This window comes from Notothenia rossii (genome assembly GCF_949606895.1).
Source record: "Notothenia rossii genome assembly, chromosome: 5".
In the NCBI taxonomy this organism is placed as follows: domain Eukaryota; kingdom Metazoa; phylum Chordata; class Actinopteri; order Perciformes; family Nototheniidae; genus Notothenia; species Notothenia rossii.
Window position 1 is genome coordinate 88,509,722 of NC_136903.1, and position 17,500 is coordinate 88,527,221.

Sequence of the window (17,500 nt, forward strand, 5' to 3'; positions counted from 1 at the left end):
AACACACACCTACTCTGAGTGTCTGCATGTTGTCTGGAGCTCTGAGAGATGGAGCTCTCTTCCCTCCACACACACACAAACACACGCACGCACACACACGCACACACACACGCACACACACACACACACACACACACACACACACACACACACACACACACACACACACACACACACACACACACACACACACACACACACACACACACACACACGCACAAGCACGCAAGAGGCCACCTACACACACAGGAAGCTGCTGGATTACCACAATTAAAACAACATGGCTGCTAATGTGTGCCTCCAGGGTATCAGATACCTTATGTAGGTTTACTAAGGTAAACAAAGGATACAATTTCAGTGTTTTGCAACAACATTCCTTAAGTTTAACACATATTAGATACATTTACTTTCTCATAAAACATGTACATAGTAGACTTTGGAAAGTGTTTAAAATCCAGCATTGTTTACTTTTGTGTTTGCTAGCTTTGGTGCGTTGCTGCATATTTTTGGAGTTAACGATACCCAGAGACGGCAAAAGTACACACATCCTTTACTCAAGTAGAAGTACAGATACTCCTGTTTAAAAATACTCTGGTAAAAGTAGAAGTACTGACTAAACTTCTTTACTCAAGTAAAAGTAAAGAGGCTTTGAAATGTACTTCAGTAAAAAGTACCCATAACTAGCAGCTGTTTTAAAGAGTACCTGACCTCCCTTTATATTAATAGAACAATAATGTCATTGTTAGCTAATGAATGTTTCCATGCTGAACAACGGCAACATGACAACGTTTTCATTGGTCCCTCTTCTTTAGAGAAGACCAGGAAATGATGGATACACGGATCGTGTTCAAATCAATAGGCACGCAATGACTCTAAATAATAATGATCACGCCACCAAACACACATTCAAACTAAAGGAACCAGCCTGCTTGGAAAATGTAAGAAGTAGAAAGTAAAACGTAGTCAGAAAAATAAGAAGTGGAGTTAAGTACTGATACCAGAAAAATGTACTTACTGTAAGTACAGTAACAAAGTATTTGTACTCCACTACTTCCCACCTCTGGCGATACCTGTAGATCAGAGGTATTAGCCATTATCTATTTACTGTGAAGTACATTTTGAGACCCTCTGTGATGTTAGAGGTCTCGGTCAAAGCTATAGTTTCCTCTGAGCTGAGTCTGTGTTTCAAATTTCAAACCTGAGTCCCTCCAGGATAAAAAACTGGTTACTTGAATTGGACCAGGGGAAGTATTTGTATCTGATAACTAAGTTTAGATACACAGCCAGTATTTTTGAAGTCATGCGGAGGCAGCGCGTGGACGGGGTGTTGCTACTGTAATTTGGAATATTTCAGGATGACAAGAAGCAGAGACGGTTCAGAAGGTCAGTAAATGGTGAGTGCCCTTAGCTTTCAGCGTTAAAGAGGAAGTGATTGCTTTGGTTGTTGTTGAAGTTACAGTGATGTTGCAATAATGAAAATAGAAAACATGTTATAGCAAGCCTGTTTCCGAGCAAAACAAATAATAGAGCAGTTTTGGTTTTGACTGGCTGAACACCATATTTAAAAAATAAATCATAGACCTATTGTTTTAATTTGGCTTTTAACTTGGGTTACACTGGTTTCACTGTTCAAGTTGCATTGTATTGTGATCAAAGTCTGTTTTGTTTTTGTAACTTGTTTACACTTATTTCAATTTATTGTTGCGTTTATCTCATCCTTAAAACTAGGGCAGCGCTAAATCGTTTCAAAAATGAATCAGGCCCCGCATGCTGCAGTTTTTACTTCATGCCAATAGAGGTCAATAATGTTCCTCTACTGGGGCATGTCTCCATGTTCTAATGTTCAAAAAGCTCTTTATTTCTCTCATACTGCCTGTGCTGCTGCACCTCTTTTCACCCTCTGTCTGAAACCAGAGCCCAGTCTGCTCTGATTGGTTAGCTGGCCGGCTCTGTTGTGATTGGTCAACCGCTCAGTGATGTCCCGCCTTGTAAACAAAGGAGTCCAATGGAGGCGTTTCATTGCAGAGGGAACACAGGGATTTTAGCCTTTGCAGACCGTTTACATGCACTAAAACCTATATAACACGACAGGAACGAAAAAACTCCAAAAAGCCTTATAGGGCCTCTTTAAACATCCAGTATCCATCATCATCATTTGTTTTTACAGAGAGACATAAACTCTCCGTCCAGGTTCCTGTAGCCTTTGGCAGGTGAGACCTTCTGACTCACCGCTCTTGAGCTACACACACACACACACACACACACACACACACACACACACACACACACACACACACACACACACACACACACACACACACACACACACACACACACACACACACACACACACACACACACACACACACACACACACACACACACACACACACACACACACACACACAGACACCCACACACACACACACACACGCACGCACGCACGCACGCACACACACACACACACACACACACACACACACACACACACACACACACACACACACACACACACGAGAGAGCTACCAATAATCACACATTGTACTCTGGCCTGCTGTCAGTCTGCCACGATTGTAATTTCAGTTCCTACAAGGTGATGAGAGACGGACTGGAGATGGATGATTGTGGGGTTTCCAGGTTTAGTCACACTGAATTATGTCTTGACATGCAGACTATGTCAAAACAAAACCCCACAACATTCTGAAAGTAAGCACGCTGAGACGATGTCTTGTCTTGAAGAAACTTGGCAGATTTATTACAACGCATGCATTTCTTATGGCTTAATCACAACTGATGTCAATCTGCCTAGAAAACTACAAGCTATACACAGTCATTGGCACACATGAGAGAGACACAAGTTGTGTACGTCTTATATCTTGAAGTCCTGAGGGAAGTTGACTATGGATGGATTACTGAACATGTACATACAAACATTAAAGACTACACAAAGAATTACAGAGCAGTGGTGGAAGAAGTACTCAGATTCTTTACCTAAGTACAAGTATGAATATTAGGGTCTAAAAACACTCCTCAAGAAAAGTCCTGAATTGAAAATGTTACTCAAGTAGAAGTACATTAATACTATGAGCGATATGTACTTCAAGTAACAAAAGTATTCAGTCTGCATAATGTGTACTAATAGGAGTATAGAAAAATGTTGTTTTTCAATGTGGCACAAAGTTACGATTTGTTTTTATAAAATACTAGGTATATTTGCAGTACTGCATCTCATTATATATCATGTGTTTTTAGATGTAAAAAGTTACTGTGAGTGTTTAATATATTTGGTGGAGTAGAAAGTACAATATTTGCCTCCAAAATGTAGTGGAGTATAAGTAAATGTAGCATAAAATACACTTAAGTAAAGTACACGTTCGTCAAAATTAAGTGCAGTGCTTGAGTATATCTACTTAGTTACTTACACCACTGAGTACAAGTAGCTACATTTTTTTAAACTGGAGTAAATGTAGATAGATAGATAGACTGTATACCTAATTACTTCCCACCACTGTGTAACTGTGGATTTTACAGTGTAGTAAAGTAAATAATCTGAGTACTTCCTTCACCTCTGAGTCTAATAATAGACGGAGAAACTTTGCAGTAATATCTGTTTACTGCATCACCACAGCCTGTAGTCTGGTAATATGTAAAGCTCCACCCCAAATGAGGTTGCAATCATCCCCCTCCTTCCCTCCCTTTCTCTTTCCCTCTCTGACTCTCTTTTCTCTAACATTTCACCATGCACTCTGGACCAGAACACCGGACCTGTTGGATCTGAAGGGATTACTACAGAACTTTATGAATACTCCAGTTCTGCACGGATGATGCGTTTTGCGCTTCAGCTACTCAATGAAAGAAGAGACGCGCAACAGAAGAGATGGGCACCGTTCCTGGACTTTCTCCTCCCCGCTCCTGGGGAAAAAGTGGTCACAACGCAGTGTTGCTTTTACCTGTAGTGGCGATTCTTCTGCAGCTTTGCGCCGCTTTTAACTTGGACACGGAGAAACGCGTCGTTTTCACCGGAACACCGGGGAGCTACTTCGGATATTCAGTGGAGTTCTTGAGCAACTCATCCAGGTAAAGTCTCAATGCATGCCTTTAACACTAACTCACACTTTGACTATGCATTTGTCTTTCTAATGGCATCCTTTTGATATACTAACATGCATTGGTGGGAGTACATTTCCTCAAAATTGTACATAGGCCTACTTGACTATTTCCATTTAACGCTATAGCCTACATACTTTTACTCCACTACATTCATCCTCACAACACTCATAGTTATGAGCTACTTTGTGCATTTGAAAACACATGATGTGATGCAATACATACATTTTTAATATCCACATTCTCTTAAAAAGCATCTAAAAGTGTCTCTACATTGACAAACAACAACATTAATATTAATTGACATGTATTTGCTTGGATTTTTAGACAACACCCAAAAAAGAGCCTTCTGCATACTGAGTACTTTACTTTTGATATTGTACATTTGACTGATAATACTTTTTGTATTTCTACTTATGTCATAGTTTTAATTCAAGATTTGTACTTGTAATGGAGTATTTTAGGACCATAGTATTTCTACTTTTACTCAAGCAAAGGAGTACTTTTCCCCCACTGATTACATATTACATTTCTGTTCTGCACACATACTTCATTTATTTTTATTTTGCAGCCTAGAATATCAACATTGTAGCCCTTGCAAATCTTCCAGTGTTCCTATAAAATGTTTTATCTAGTAAGCATTAGGGTTAATTTAAGGTGATCTTGTTCCTATAAATATTTGTTTGACTTTAATTTGTTGGCACAGCAGCCTACATTTTCTTTATCGCTATTTTTAGACTAATTTCAAAACGTATAATATAACTCATTCCTGTTAAATACATCCATAGTGACATAGTGATGGATCTTGTCAGGGTCCAAAGGTATACTCATTCAATATCTGCACGTCTCACTTTAATTCAATGGCTTCCTTGGTGTAAAAAGGTTTTTGGTTAAAGCATTAAAGTAGAATTAATATTTACATAATACAAAAATACTGTAATATTAGAAATATGTCACAAAATACAATACTCCCTCTCTCTTTCAGACACACACACACACACACACACACACACACACACACACACACACACACACACACACACACACACACACACACACACACATTCCAGCCCGAGTGTGATTGGAAACAGACATGTGAGTGTATGTTTGATTCAGAGGAGGGGGGGGGGGGGGGTTCACCTACAGCAAAGTAAGAAATATGCTAATCTGTTTCTTCTGAATATAAACTGAAGGGTCGAGGGGGGGTCCCCGCTGGTTCTTCTGTTGACAGAGGAGGAGGAACTGCTGAGTGAGATAAAGATCAACGATGTTCTTCTTTCTTCACACACACAGCAAATACCATCACCTGTTTTGGCTCATTGAGAAAGCCCTCCTGTGGGCGATAATGGAACACACACATGGTCATAATCCAAAATGAATGAAGGCCAGTGGATTTATGCTTTTCCATTTCTCCAGCTGCACATACATTTTGTGGCTCTCGTTATCCTTCATTACATTCGAGTCACGAAGCTTTTACCAAAGATTGTATTAACAGAAATCCACCAGTTATATTAGTAGCCTATATTTTGCTGTTACATTCTAATATTTGACATTTTAAATGTTACTGACTGTTGTTGTGCTTAAGGCTCGGTTCACTCCTCGTCCCTCAGAAATATTATAGCAACATATGTTTCCTGTTACCTGTAGGGCTATTTATTCATCCAGATTGTCTTGGTGTGAGTTTATCAGTGTTGAAGATATTGGCCAGAGATGTCTCTAGGGGGCTGTATGGCATTCTTGTTGTTGTTGTTGTTGTTGCTGTTGTTGTTGTAAAAAATACATGTAAAAAACTAAATAGCATCTCTTTCAGGACATCATGACCCGATTACTTCAGATAATAAACATGCTTTGTTGTGAGCTGTTCCATGTGGGAACTATTTTTCTTTCTACCAAACTAGAACCACCAACTGTATCACATACTCATTGTCAACAGGCCTGTGCTTGTGAGAGCCCAACATGTAAACAGCTTTTGACGTTAGCTAGCTCATCGATGCTAGGTTAGCTTCCTTCTGCGTGGTGATAGGGTTGGCAGGTATAGTTTGGGAGAAGGACAATAGTTTCTACACGTAACATCTCACCAAATGACTGTGAATTAGGCTTATTTTGAGGAGACTAACTGGTCATTATTTTTGTTCCATTATGTTGGAGAAATCTCTACGGCCTATATCTCTAACAGTCATTATCGTACCCCAAAACAATCAAGATTGTAATGATGTTTGGGTTCAGGTTAGCTTCCTAGGAAATATGGCTAGCTCTGGTGGCGGGTCATAAAGTCACAATGTCACTTTTACAATAAGTTATCTATAACTTACACAACATTGCATGCAAATGTCCACCTTCTGACCCCAGACCCAGATACTAGATTGATAAAAAGCACTACAGGTAGGAGGAAAGATAGGCTATGTATTTGTATGTGTGGCGTAAACTGTCCCTTAATGGTCTCCAATCTGAATCGAGGCTTAGGGAAAACTTTGCAGTTAAAGCCAGGGTATACATGGAGTCTGAAATGAATTCACTGCTTACGAATTTGAAATAATATGCAACACAACGCACCCTTGTTTGTTCAGGTATTACTGCTTCAGCCTTTGTCTAATAAGAAGCTTTTGGTGGCAAATAACTTTGGGTGGATATCTTGATATGAGACTGTTATCTGATTCTACTGGTCTTATCTTTTTGTTCTACTGTTACGCTAAAACTATTTAGCTATTTACTATCATACAATAATGGTCACTTGTTGCCACAGTGGCAGGTACTCAGCAATAACGACAGTCTCACTTTAAACTGAACAAACTGTTACAGGGCTCAGCGCTAACTTTTAAAAGTGGTTGCCAGGCGGGCAACCAGGCATCAGCTTTTGGTTGCCAAAACTGAAAATACGGTTGCCATTTTTAGTCACCTTATTTTAAATAATTAAGATACTATACAGTTATACATCAACTTAATAATGAACATGTGACACAAAAGAATGTTCAAATGCTTTAAAATAAGTCATTAACACAATTATTTGAAACCTAAGTAGTAAACTTGTCCTCCCTCAATTGCTGGTATATAAAATACCAGTAGTGCAGCTGCTGTCATGTTCTTCACCGATCCCCCAAAAATGAATTGAGCAAGTCACTTGGTCATCCGTTGTCTCCCTTTCAAATGCGGGTTCTCTTGACCTTTGTGTTGACCCCCACCATAGATCCACTGGCCCTTCAGCATTGAAGTCTTGGATTGGCCAGACTAATACATTTCTAATGTTAAATAAATGAAAAGCATTCACAGTTAAGAATTAGATATTAATTATTAATGTTGTAAATTACCTTTTAATAAGTCTAACTATAAATGTGTTACCTTTTTATAGAAGTGATTATATTTGTATGCCAATATTTTCCTATGGTAAAGTTTCGTTCTGCACTTTTATTTTGGTAGTAATAACATCGGGACTCTTATTTTGAAGAACTTTGACCAGAAGTGAATGGACAATGGAGCAGAATGTACTTATATATTTCGCCTCCCAAGAAGACAGACTTTACACATTTCCTCTTTGCTTTTCGTTCGGGTTCATCTTGCGCTTTTTCAGTTGAATCACTTTGAACATTCGTTTGAGATGTTGACGGGTTGGCCGAACTTTTTACCCCACAGTCAAACAACTTAAAGCGGACCTATCATGCAAAATGTACCTTTGTACGTCTTTTATACATGAACATGTGTCCCCGGTGTTCCAGGGAACTCACCAAGCGTCAGAAAACAACCCTCTCTATTTTCCTCCATACCCAAATCTCTTAAAAAGGGGCTGCAACGGATCTGATACAGACTGATCCAGATTTGAACACTTCTATGATGTCACAGAAGTGGCGCTACGGCTATTGGGCCAACTCCACCAATCAAGAGGAGACAGCCACGGACATTGCCGTTCCAAAGCGCTGGAGACGCTGTAGTACATATGCCAGGCCTGTAGATGGTGCTGTTCTCACAGAATCAGCCCATGCAAAGACAGTGTTAAATTGAGCGAAATGAGGAATGGCTAAAATGCATGATCTGTTTGGTATCGTGAGTTAACGTGCATCGCTTTCTGGCTCCTTAATCACACCAATGCACGTGCAACTTAAGTATCAGGTTCCGACTGGTCACAACAATAATTAAATATCACTCTTAATACAACAAATAATTAACATTTATCTATTTTGGGGTGCACATGTAGCTGTTTGCTGTCCTTATTTCTTTATGTTAAAAACTGGTTGCCACTGATGGTAACCAAAGGCCAAGAAGTGGTTGACATTGTTTCTGAATGGTTGCCAATGGCAACCGTTACTGTCGAGCCCTGCGTGTGTTAGCTAACAACCACCAGTACGTCTACCTGTACCTGAACACCAAGTAATGTGCGTATAATTAAGAAATAATGGTACTTTACCTATTTAACTGTACTGCATTTCAACTCCTACACTAACTCTGTCAAGTTTAAAGTTTATAAAAGAGTTTTGCTAAAGCTAAAAGTTGCCATCAGTGTAATTCAGTTCAACACGATCATTTCAAACTTGATACTTGGAGTAGCATTATCTTCCATGGTATTGACAAGAAATCTTTTATTTCCACACCACTAAAAGACATTGAGGATTAATTTACCATACACTACAGTAGACTTACAGCCAACAAGCTAACAAGATGATTTCAACATAGCATTATATCACTTTTGGAGACGTTGAAACACATTTAGCTTGTCCAGCTGAAACGCCCTCAGCCAGCTGTTCACAGCTGCTGCTGCTGCAGAGCCAGAAAGGATGTGTTACATCACCTGAAGCTGTTCTTCGGATGACGACAGAAATGTAGTGCATATCAGCTGTTAATCTGCTTTATGATAACCTCCTGGAGAGCAGCTTGTAGTGGAAAATGTTTAGAAGCTGCTCCTGTGAAAGGTGTTGGGAGATCTAAGCCATACAGATTTCATTTACTCCTTACCCGCTCCGTGTCAGTATTATGTTTCTACTCCGCTCAACTCCAAATATTAAAGTCTTTACTCCACTCATTTTTTTAGATATATTTATTAAATGTTCACAGGGTAACATAATCAAGAACGAGCATTATACCAATATGTACCTTCACCTTACTTTTTTAACAACCTCAGTTCGGCTACAATGAATTTGTGGGTTGGTGGAAATACTTTATGTAAGGACTTTCATTTCTACCTAGGGGATAGTTGTAAAACATACCCAGCTGTAACAATATTTGAACACATGACTGCATTATTATTGCAATCAACTAACATACACTATTCAGAAATGACAGACCGTTATTCATAATGTGTATTTTTACATTTAAAGTATATTTTGATGCAATTAGTTTTGAGTTAACTTTACTAAGAATACTTTTTTCACCACTATCCCTCACTAACATCCTCGTTAGTCGCACAGTAAAACCAATGTTAGTGTAATGAATGTAGATATCTTCCTGTGAGGAAATTGGTTAAGATTATCTCCGTTTTCTTGACTAAGCTCCTGGCAGTAAGAGAGCATGTTGTTGAGTCATTACTGAGATGTTGATTTAGACCAATTTGTTTCGACTAAGCCCCCTTTCCCCCTGCAACCGTTGTGCCTTCGCTGAACAATACAACCTTTGTTTTTGACCAAACTCGTGTGTTTTGACAGCTCTCAACTCCTTTTGGACATCTTCATGAATTTAGGGAATTTGGTAGGTAAACAACACAACAGGAAACGGATGCTTTCCATGAGATGTTTTCTTATTCTGCTGATGGGATGCTTTCTGCTGGTTGTCATGCATTCTCACAATTACCCCAGTTGCTGTCTCTGTTTTCACTGCCTCCAGTTAAAGTCAATATGTCGGAATCAGGAGGCAGGACTCGAATGTGTTGCTAGAGATGGTTCAATAGTGAAAAACAACTAAAAAATTGCATCATGGCTCTAGGGATGGCAATTTTGACTGGTTGGATCGTCTGCTTTGGCCAAGGCGAAATATTGTGATAACAATTGGATGAATAGCGGTCATAGTTGTGCATACATTCATGGTTTTATAGCGGATAATTCCTGCTGACTTTGGTCATCCTTTAACCTCTTTGTAGTGTCACCAGAAGGCTGATATTTTTGATTTACAGTAAAATTAGAGATGTCCCGATCCAATCACGTGATCGGGGATCGGAGCCGATCACGTGATTTTCAAAAGATCGGAATCGGGAGAAAAAAAATCGGAGATCGGGATTTTTTATTTTTTTTATTTTTTTTAAATACTTTTTTTTAAAATTTTGTATTCAATATTACAAAAATAAAAATGACCATGTTCAAGTCTTAAAGTCATCCTGAGGCCTTAGTTTTGGTTTCCAATGACAGAACATCATGTATGTGTTGCTTCTTTGGGGCTTGTTTTCATAGACCTGCTTATTTCTCTCAAATCTGGCAACAGAGTGGGCAGGGCGCAGTGTCTAATTGTAGCAGTAAGCTAACGAGTACTGAAAGCTTTATTTTGTTTTGATCCAATGCTGCACAACTGAACTGATCCAATGCTGCTGTGAAAAAAAGAAGCTATATCCATGTTGGATAGAATATCCAATTTAAATAAAAAAATAACCTTAAGGGACAACTTGAATGCTTTTTTTCCTCTTAATGCATTGCATAAAGATCGGATCGGGAAAAATCGGTATCGGCAAATTGTCAAAATCAAATGATCGGAATCGGATCGGGAGCAAAAAAAGGTGACCGGGACATCCCTAAGTGAAATCCATAGACTTTTCCTTTAAGGCCTCCGTCATTTAAACGTTTCTGTCCGATACTTTAGTGTAACCCAAGATCTGCCATTATAATACTGGCATTTCCACCAGCCTCATTGGTACTTATGTTAAGTTCTTAACTGTTAATGTTCAATATAATACCTGCTTAACGTTAACATGCTAGCATTTACATTGCAGGTGTGTTAGCATGCCGAGAATTAGCGTTGTTGGCAGTGTGTTCGGCGTCATGGCTTAAATGTTGGATAATTTATCTCTACTCAGGGTTCTTCTAACGGTCATTAAAAACCTGGAAAAGTCATGGAAATGTAACTAAAGTTGCATCATATATAATTCCTATTTTACCTAATCGCCGACATAGTAATACTGTAAGGATAATAAATACTGTATCGTATAATGAAGCGTAAAATGGCATTTAACTGACTGTGTTTTGCTGGTGAGATTTTAGTTGCTTTAGCGTGAAGCTAGTAAGTAAGCCTATTGGATTTGTTTTAGGTAACCACAACATGTTTCATATGCAGACCTTATTTTCCTGTTCCATCTTAAAATAAACAATTTTCATTGGTACGCTGAGAAAGAGTAATGTTTTTGGTCATGGAAAATTAGGTAAAGGTCATGGAGAAGTCATTGAATGAACAATACAGGCTACCAAATGGCTAACGTTGATAGCACAATTGAACTGAACAGGCAGTCACAGTCAGTGTTCAGAGCAAATGTATGATCTAAAAGGGTTGGGGATTTTTCTACTAGATACAAATACTACACTTGTAAACCCTAATTGAGTAACATGAGAGACGTGTCTGGGCCACCCACATTCTGTGTGAGTTTACTGAATGTATTTGCATGCTACCCAAACAAAACTGAATTTGAGGTTGGGGCTCGGGCTCATGTAAGCATCATATCCTGTTTATTATAAGAACCCAGATAACATCTCAAGAAAACTGAGCAGGGTTTGCTTGGATCAAGAAGCTCTGTGGGATTCATGGATGAAATATTGTAGCATTACAAAATGTAATGTACGATCTTATCATTGTAGCTCAGTGGCTCTTTACCTGTTTGGCCTGTTACCCCTTAAAATGAAGCATTGACATAGGCTACATTTAGCAGCCGAAAAGTAGGGCTGCTCGATTATGGCAAAAATCATAATCTCAATTATTTGAGTCAATAATTGATATCACGAATATTAAAAACGATTATCCATTTACTTTGAAAACGTCAATTTATTGGAGAAAACATTTTGAACAGTATGTTTTTAACAGTTGATTACCCTGAACTTTAAGTATAATTAAACTGAAAAAACAATAAATAATAAAAAAATAATCGTTTTCGTAATCGTTGCAAGCCATAATCGTAATTGCGATTAAAATACGATTAATTGAGCAGCCCTACCGAGAAGCGTACATTTACTGAATGCCTGGCAGAAAATGTGTTCTTTAAAGGACAATGTTGTGTAGAAGATAATGTTCTGAGTAGGCGTCCATGCATAGGAACAGCTAGACTGACAAAGACCTGTCATTAGGCGATGACTAGCTTCAGAATAATGTGCGTGTGTAAATGTTTTCACTTGAACTCATAAATCCTTGAGTTAAACAACATGTTGCATCATTGACCCGTCCGTGCAGATGTTCCCGTTGAGTGTGAGTTAAAAGAAAGGAATCCTTATTTCAGGTCACAACAAAAACATCCTTCACCCCATTGATACACCTCCTGGTATTGTTTTAAATTACATTACAAGAGCTTTTAATTGTCCCTTAAAAGCTCCACACGTGCAGAGCTCACAGGTGGAGGGCGGCAGTGGTTAAAAAGTCCTGTAGCTTTGTGAGAGACGGCCTTAAAGAGTGGCTGTGGAGTGAGTGGTTTATTATAAGAGCTTATCCAGCCATGTAAATATTCCTCTTGTGCTCTCCAGACATTTTGGGGGATGGGGGATGGGGGGGGGGGGAGTACCGTCTCATCTCTGCTAATGTCATCAGTCACCAACGTCTTAGGTTGGGAAACTCGCTCAGCACCAGGCCTTTTGAGCAGCTTTGTCTGAAAACCTTGAAAGCACAGCTGGCTTATTATACACAAACACTTGCATGTGTATGTTTGCTTGTGGGTTTAAGCGCATGATATTCACACATACGCCTTGCCATTCATATATTTCAAGGCTGAAACCTTTTGGACACAGGGAGAAATGCTTAAGGCCACTTCTCCTAACTTGCTGATTACAATCTTGGCAATTACAGTTATTAAATTCTCATTGCTCCGGACCGATCTGGTACTGGAATGTGTATTTTTAGTGCAGTTGCTAAGCTTCCTATATTGTTCTACTGAGAGTATATCTCATTATTAAAACTCTTAAATGAACACAGCTTTATCTGGACAAATAGTATATAGTAGTAATATAGTATATTTTAATATTGTTTTTAATATTGTCTGCTTATCTGTATTATTGTGTTGCATTGTTGGAGAAGCCTGCGACCTCATAATTACTCTGTAGCTATGTTAGTTTGACAATAAAGAACCTTGAACAAACTAAGAACCCTAACGAGCTGGTCTACTCCAAAATAACGTTTCATAAAACTATTTTAAGTTTTAAACACATTGCAAATTCAAACCAAACGAAAAAATAACTGAACAACAACTACTTGGTTCTGAAAAAGGTCACGGTTTGGCTTGAAATAAGTAGGCTACACTTATTACGTTTGTTTTATTTCTGATGTAACATTAAAATGAGTCAACAGTGACTTGTATTCACAGGTATCCCTTCCTACCTAGACTTCCCCAGACTTTTATTAGAAACAAATATGTGATATTTTGAAAAGAAATGTCATCTGAGAGAAAATATGTTTCCCTTAAAATGACAATGTCTTTCTGTTGTTTGAGTACATACTTTCTAGAAGACCAGTCTGAAACTAAAACCATCAATTCCCTAAAGAGAGTTCTTTGTTAGCCGAATATGACTCGTAATCATTATCTGTTTTGTTTATTAAGTGTCAAGCTAACCTCAAAACTTCTCCATTCAATATTGGTACAGAAACAATGAATACAACTAATGGAAAAGGTGTTGAAAGTGACAAACCCAAAGGATGTTTTACTGGCTTTGCAGTCCCTAAGCTCTACTGAGTTTTAGGGTCTTTCAACTCATTGTGTTATTTTTATATTTCACTGTATACCACCTGCTCATCACCAACAGCAGACAGAAACAGTTAACACCTTTATGAGGTGATCAAATGTCATTATACGACTGTTTTCACTTCCATATTTCATTTTTCAAGAAACCTCATTGGTGCATAGTAACCCCACACCTCATATCCTACATACATTGATACTCTACCCAGTGTTGAGTTCGTCAACTACCTTTTTTACATGACTAAGACGATGACAAGCTAAAAATAGATATTTGATAATAAAAACTATGAAGAAATCTATATTTGGTTTTCGTTGACGAGACGAGAAGGGACTAAGGTGTTAAGGGTGGACTATCGGACATTCAAAATGGAGGATATTTTCCCACTATTGTCCGTCTTGTCTGTCAAAATGCATCCCTGTCATTGGTTGAATTAGTTGGGATTCTGGGAATCTGCACACGTCACTCACATAATTACACAAGTAAAGTGTTAAGAGAGTGAAATGTTGCTTTATGAATTTCAACACTTGATAGTGTCACCTTGATTCCAATTTCAGATACCTGTATTTGCCCAACTGAATTAGTAGAGAGAAAACATTTTGACTAAAAAAGTTGACTAAAATGTAATGATTTTTCATCGACTAAAATTATGAAGGATAAAATAAAATAAAATGTGACTAAAACTAATAGCCATTTTTGTCTGAAGACTAAAGCCCCGGACACACCAAGCCGATTTTGGCCGTCGATGGTTGTCAAGCCGACGATGAGCATCCTGTCGCCCTACTCAGATTGGTGTGTCCCGCACCGTTGTGTCTTTTCGGCCGTGCCGACACCTTTTTGGCCAAAAACCGACATGTCAAATCGGCCAAAGACTGTCGGTTTAATAAATCACTCTGATTGGCTGTTCAGCTAGCGAATCAGAGCATGAGAAGCGAAACGGAAGTGAGGGACCCAAACAAACTATTAAGAAGGCAAATGTGAGATTGAATTGAACTCCAGCTCTCGACACAGGTTGGGGAAAGCCCCGTGAGCTTCTCGCTGTAGAGGGAAAATGGCACACGCTATTTGTTGTTTGTTTGTATCACGCAGTCTGTCTTCCGGTTGTTGCCTCTTTTGAATGACGAATACACACTACCGCCACCTGCTGGTAAGGAGAGTTATTGCCACTCACGCATGCAAAGTTCGTATGTGCTACTTGGCCGTCGGCTGAAGTCTTTGCGGTGTGTTCCAGTGCGACACATGGCCTAAACGCAGGAGACGTGAGGCGACACAACAGTCGGGTCCGTCTGTTTCAGTTCTTTGCTGTCAGCTTGGTGTGTCCCTACCTTAAGACTAAATCTAAAATAGCTGCCAAGATTAACACTGACTCTACCTGGCTTGAGGCAAAAATGATACTCCTCCGTCTACACTGCTTTTTATTTCATACTTTAACTGAGGATAAAGGATTTCGTTGCTGACTTTGACCTCATGCTGCGGTTACACATCTTCAGCTCAACTTAATGCTACAATATGTGACATTGTGGAGTAAAGACAGATGTTTAACCTTCTGGGCAGCGACTCTGGACTCAGTGTTTCTCCTCTTTCAGACTTTTAAAATCCCCCATTACTAACTGTTAGTGATAATGACAGGGGTCTGCAGAAGAACAGCAAGCCACTGAGGTGAACGATGTAAACTGAGCTTTAAGTGTGTGTATGGGAAACCATGTGCTGTGGAAGAGACCCCATAAACTAGGGGATGGTTTTTTATGGTAGTGCTTAGTGTTGTATAAATGACTTCTATGTCTTGCTTTCTCTCCCGAGTTAAGAGACAATGAGACATTTTTCTATTCTTGTCTGAGATGCTACACGTTTCTTTTAGTCTACTTCAAAACATACACTTATACAGAAAGTGTCAATTGAGTTTTTCTAAAGTGTATATTCATTGTTATTGAAAAAACCGGATTCCTTTTTGTAAATGTTTGGTGTGTTTTTGGAAATTCAGAATTGTTTGGTTCAATGTTCAATGTGCACTTTTTGGACATTTTCTTAATCATAAATAAATAAGTTTCCATATTTAGTACTCTGTCTTCAGTTCAACGTGATCACACAAATACTTGAATCCTTAAATCCCTAGACAACAAAAGAATATGGGAATATTACGGTCCAGCCCTACACTAAAAAAACTGAAATGTTGACTTTAATGAAATGTTGTAAAGCTGTATTAGGTTTGTTGAAAGCAATAATATTTTGTATTCAAACTTAATATTATTGCTCTCAACTAACCTAATATAGATATGTGAAATGTGTTGACATGATACATTTATTTAAAGTCAACGGTTCAGTTTTTTCAGTGTAGTAAACTGCAACTTGATTGGTTGGCGAAAGGTTTTCAAAAGCAAGGTGATAGTTTACCTCAACGTTAATCTTATCAAACTCACCGGCAACAAAAATAATACTTTTGGCATATCATATGTAGGCTCATAATGTACCCTTCAGACCCTTTTTACCCCCCTTCTTTGTCCAGATTGATCCTCTTTTCATCAGCTGTATGTAAGACAACACTTCTTTTAAGACAGGATAATTGCACTTGATTCCATTTGTTTTGATTTGAGATCAACACAAATGCTACTTGGCGTAATCTTGCACTTTTCCTGGACACAGTCCCGTCACCGCAATTTACGTTTTTTTCTTTCCCCCTGCTCTAGCTTCAGTGTTTTGATCGGTGCTCCGAAAGCCAACACCAGCCAGCCGGACATCACTGAAGGAGGAGGCGTGTTCTCGTGCCCCTGGAGACACGATAACTGCAGCATGATCCACTTCGACAAGCAAGGTAGGGTGTCTTGTAAAATGTAATTTGAAGAGTCTTCCTCTTCGTGGATACAAATGTGATCTCTAAGCCACGTTAAAGGGGCCTTATTATGCTCATGTTCAGGTTCATATTTGTAAATTGTGTCTCTACTGGGACATGTCTCCTTGCTTTAATGTTCAAAAAGCTCTTTATTTTTCTCATATTGCCTTTGCTGCCGCATCTCTTTTCACCCTCTGTCTGAAACCAGAGCCCAGGCTGCTCTGATTGGTTAGCTGGCCGGCTATATGCTGATAAGTCAACGGTTAAGAGATGTCCCGCCCCTTAGCCTATCACGTACAATGTGTTGGAGCGCTAGCCAATAGAAGCACAAGTGTTACATAGTGATGTCGTTGTGTTAAGTAAACAAAGGAGTCCAATAGAGGCATTTCAGGCGGAGATCAGTGTGTGGGATTTTGGAGTTTAGCCTTTGCAGACCATTTACATGCACAAAGAACTATGTAACACACTACAGAAAAGAGAACACCCGAAAAAGCAAAAATATGGCCCCTTCAATATTGCAAATCCAACGGAGAGAATTGTCCATACATCATCACCATTATGAGGTTGTAAATCACATTGTTCAAGGACATGGAAGTAAAAATGTCACTTTCACCAACAGAGATGTTAAACTGTTTGAGACAGAAGCGAGTCGTTAACATCGGTCTCTAACCATCCATAAAAAGTATCTGAGAGAAGCCAAAGGTAGCATCCCGGGTTAACTGTGACCCTGAGGTCA

General features: G+C 38.9%; 1 protein-coding gene across 1 annotated transcript in view; it reads left to right on the forward strand.

Moving 5' to 3' along the window:
• Positions 1 to 3,726: 3,726 nt before the first annotated feature.
• Positions 3,727 to 17,500, forward strand: part of LOC307038924 (integrin alpha-5-like) — a gene marked incomplete at its 3' end in the record, with an annotated part of 49,466 nt that continues 35,692 nt past the window's right edge. Inside the window, exons 1-2 of the mRNA XM_079680596.1 lie at positions 3,727 to 4,077; positions 16,622 to 16,746. Coding sequence (XP_079536722.1) covers positions 3,878 to 4,077; positions 16,622 to 16,746 — 325 coding nt within the window. The 5' untranslated portion in view covers positions 3,727 to 3,877. The remainder of the gene's footprint in view (positions 4,078 to 16,621; positions 16,747 to 17,500) is intronic.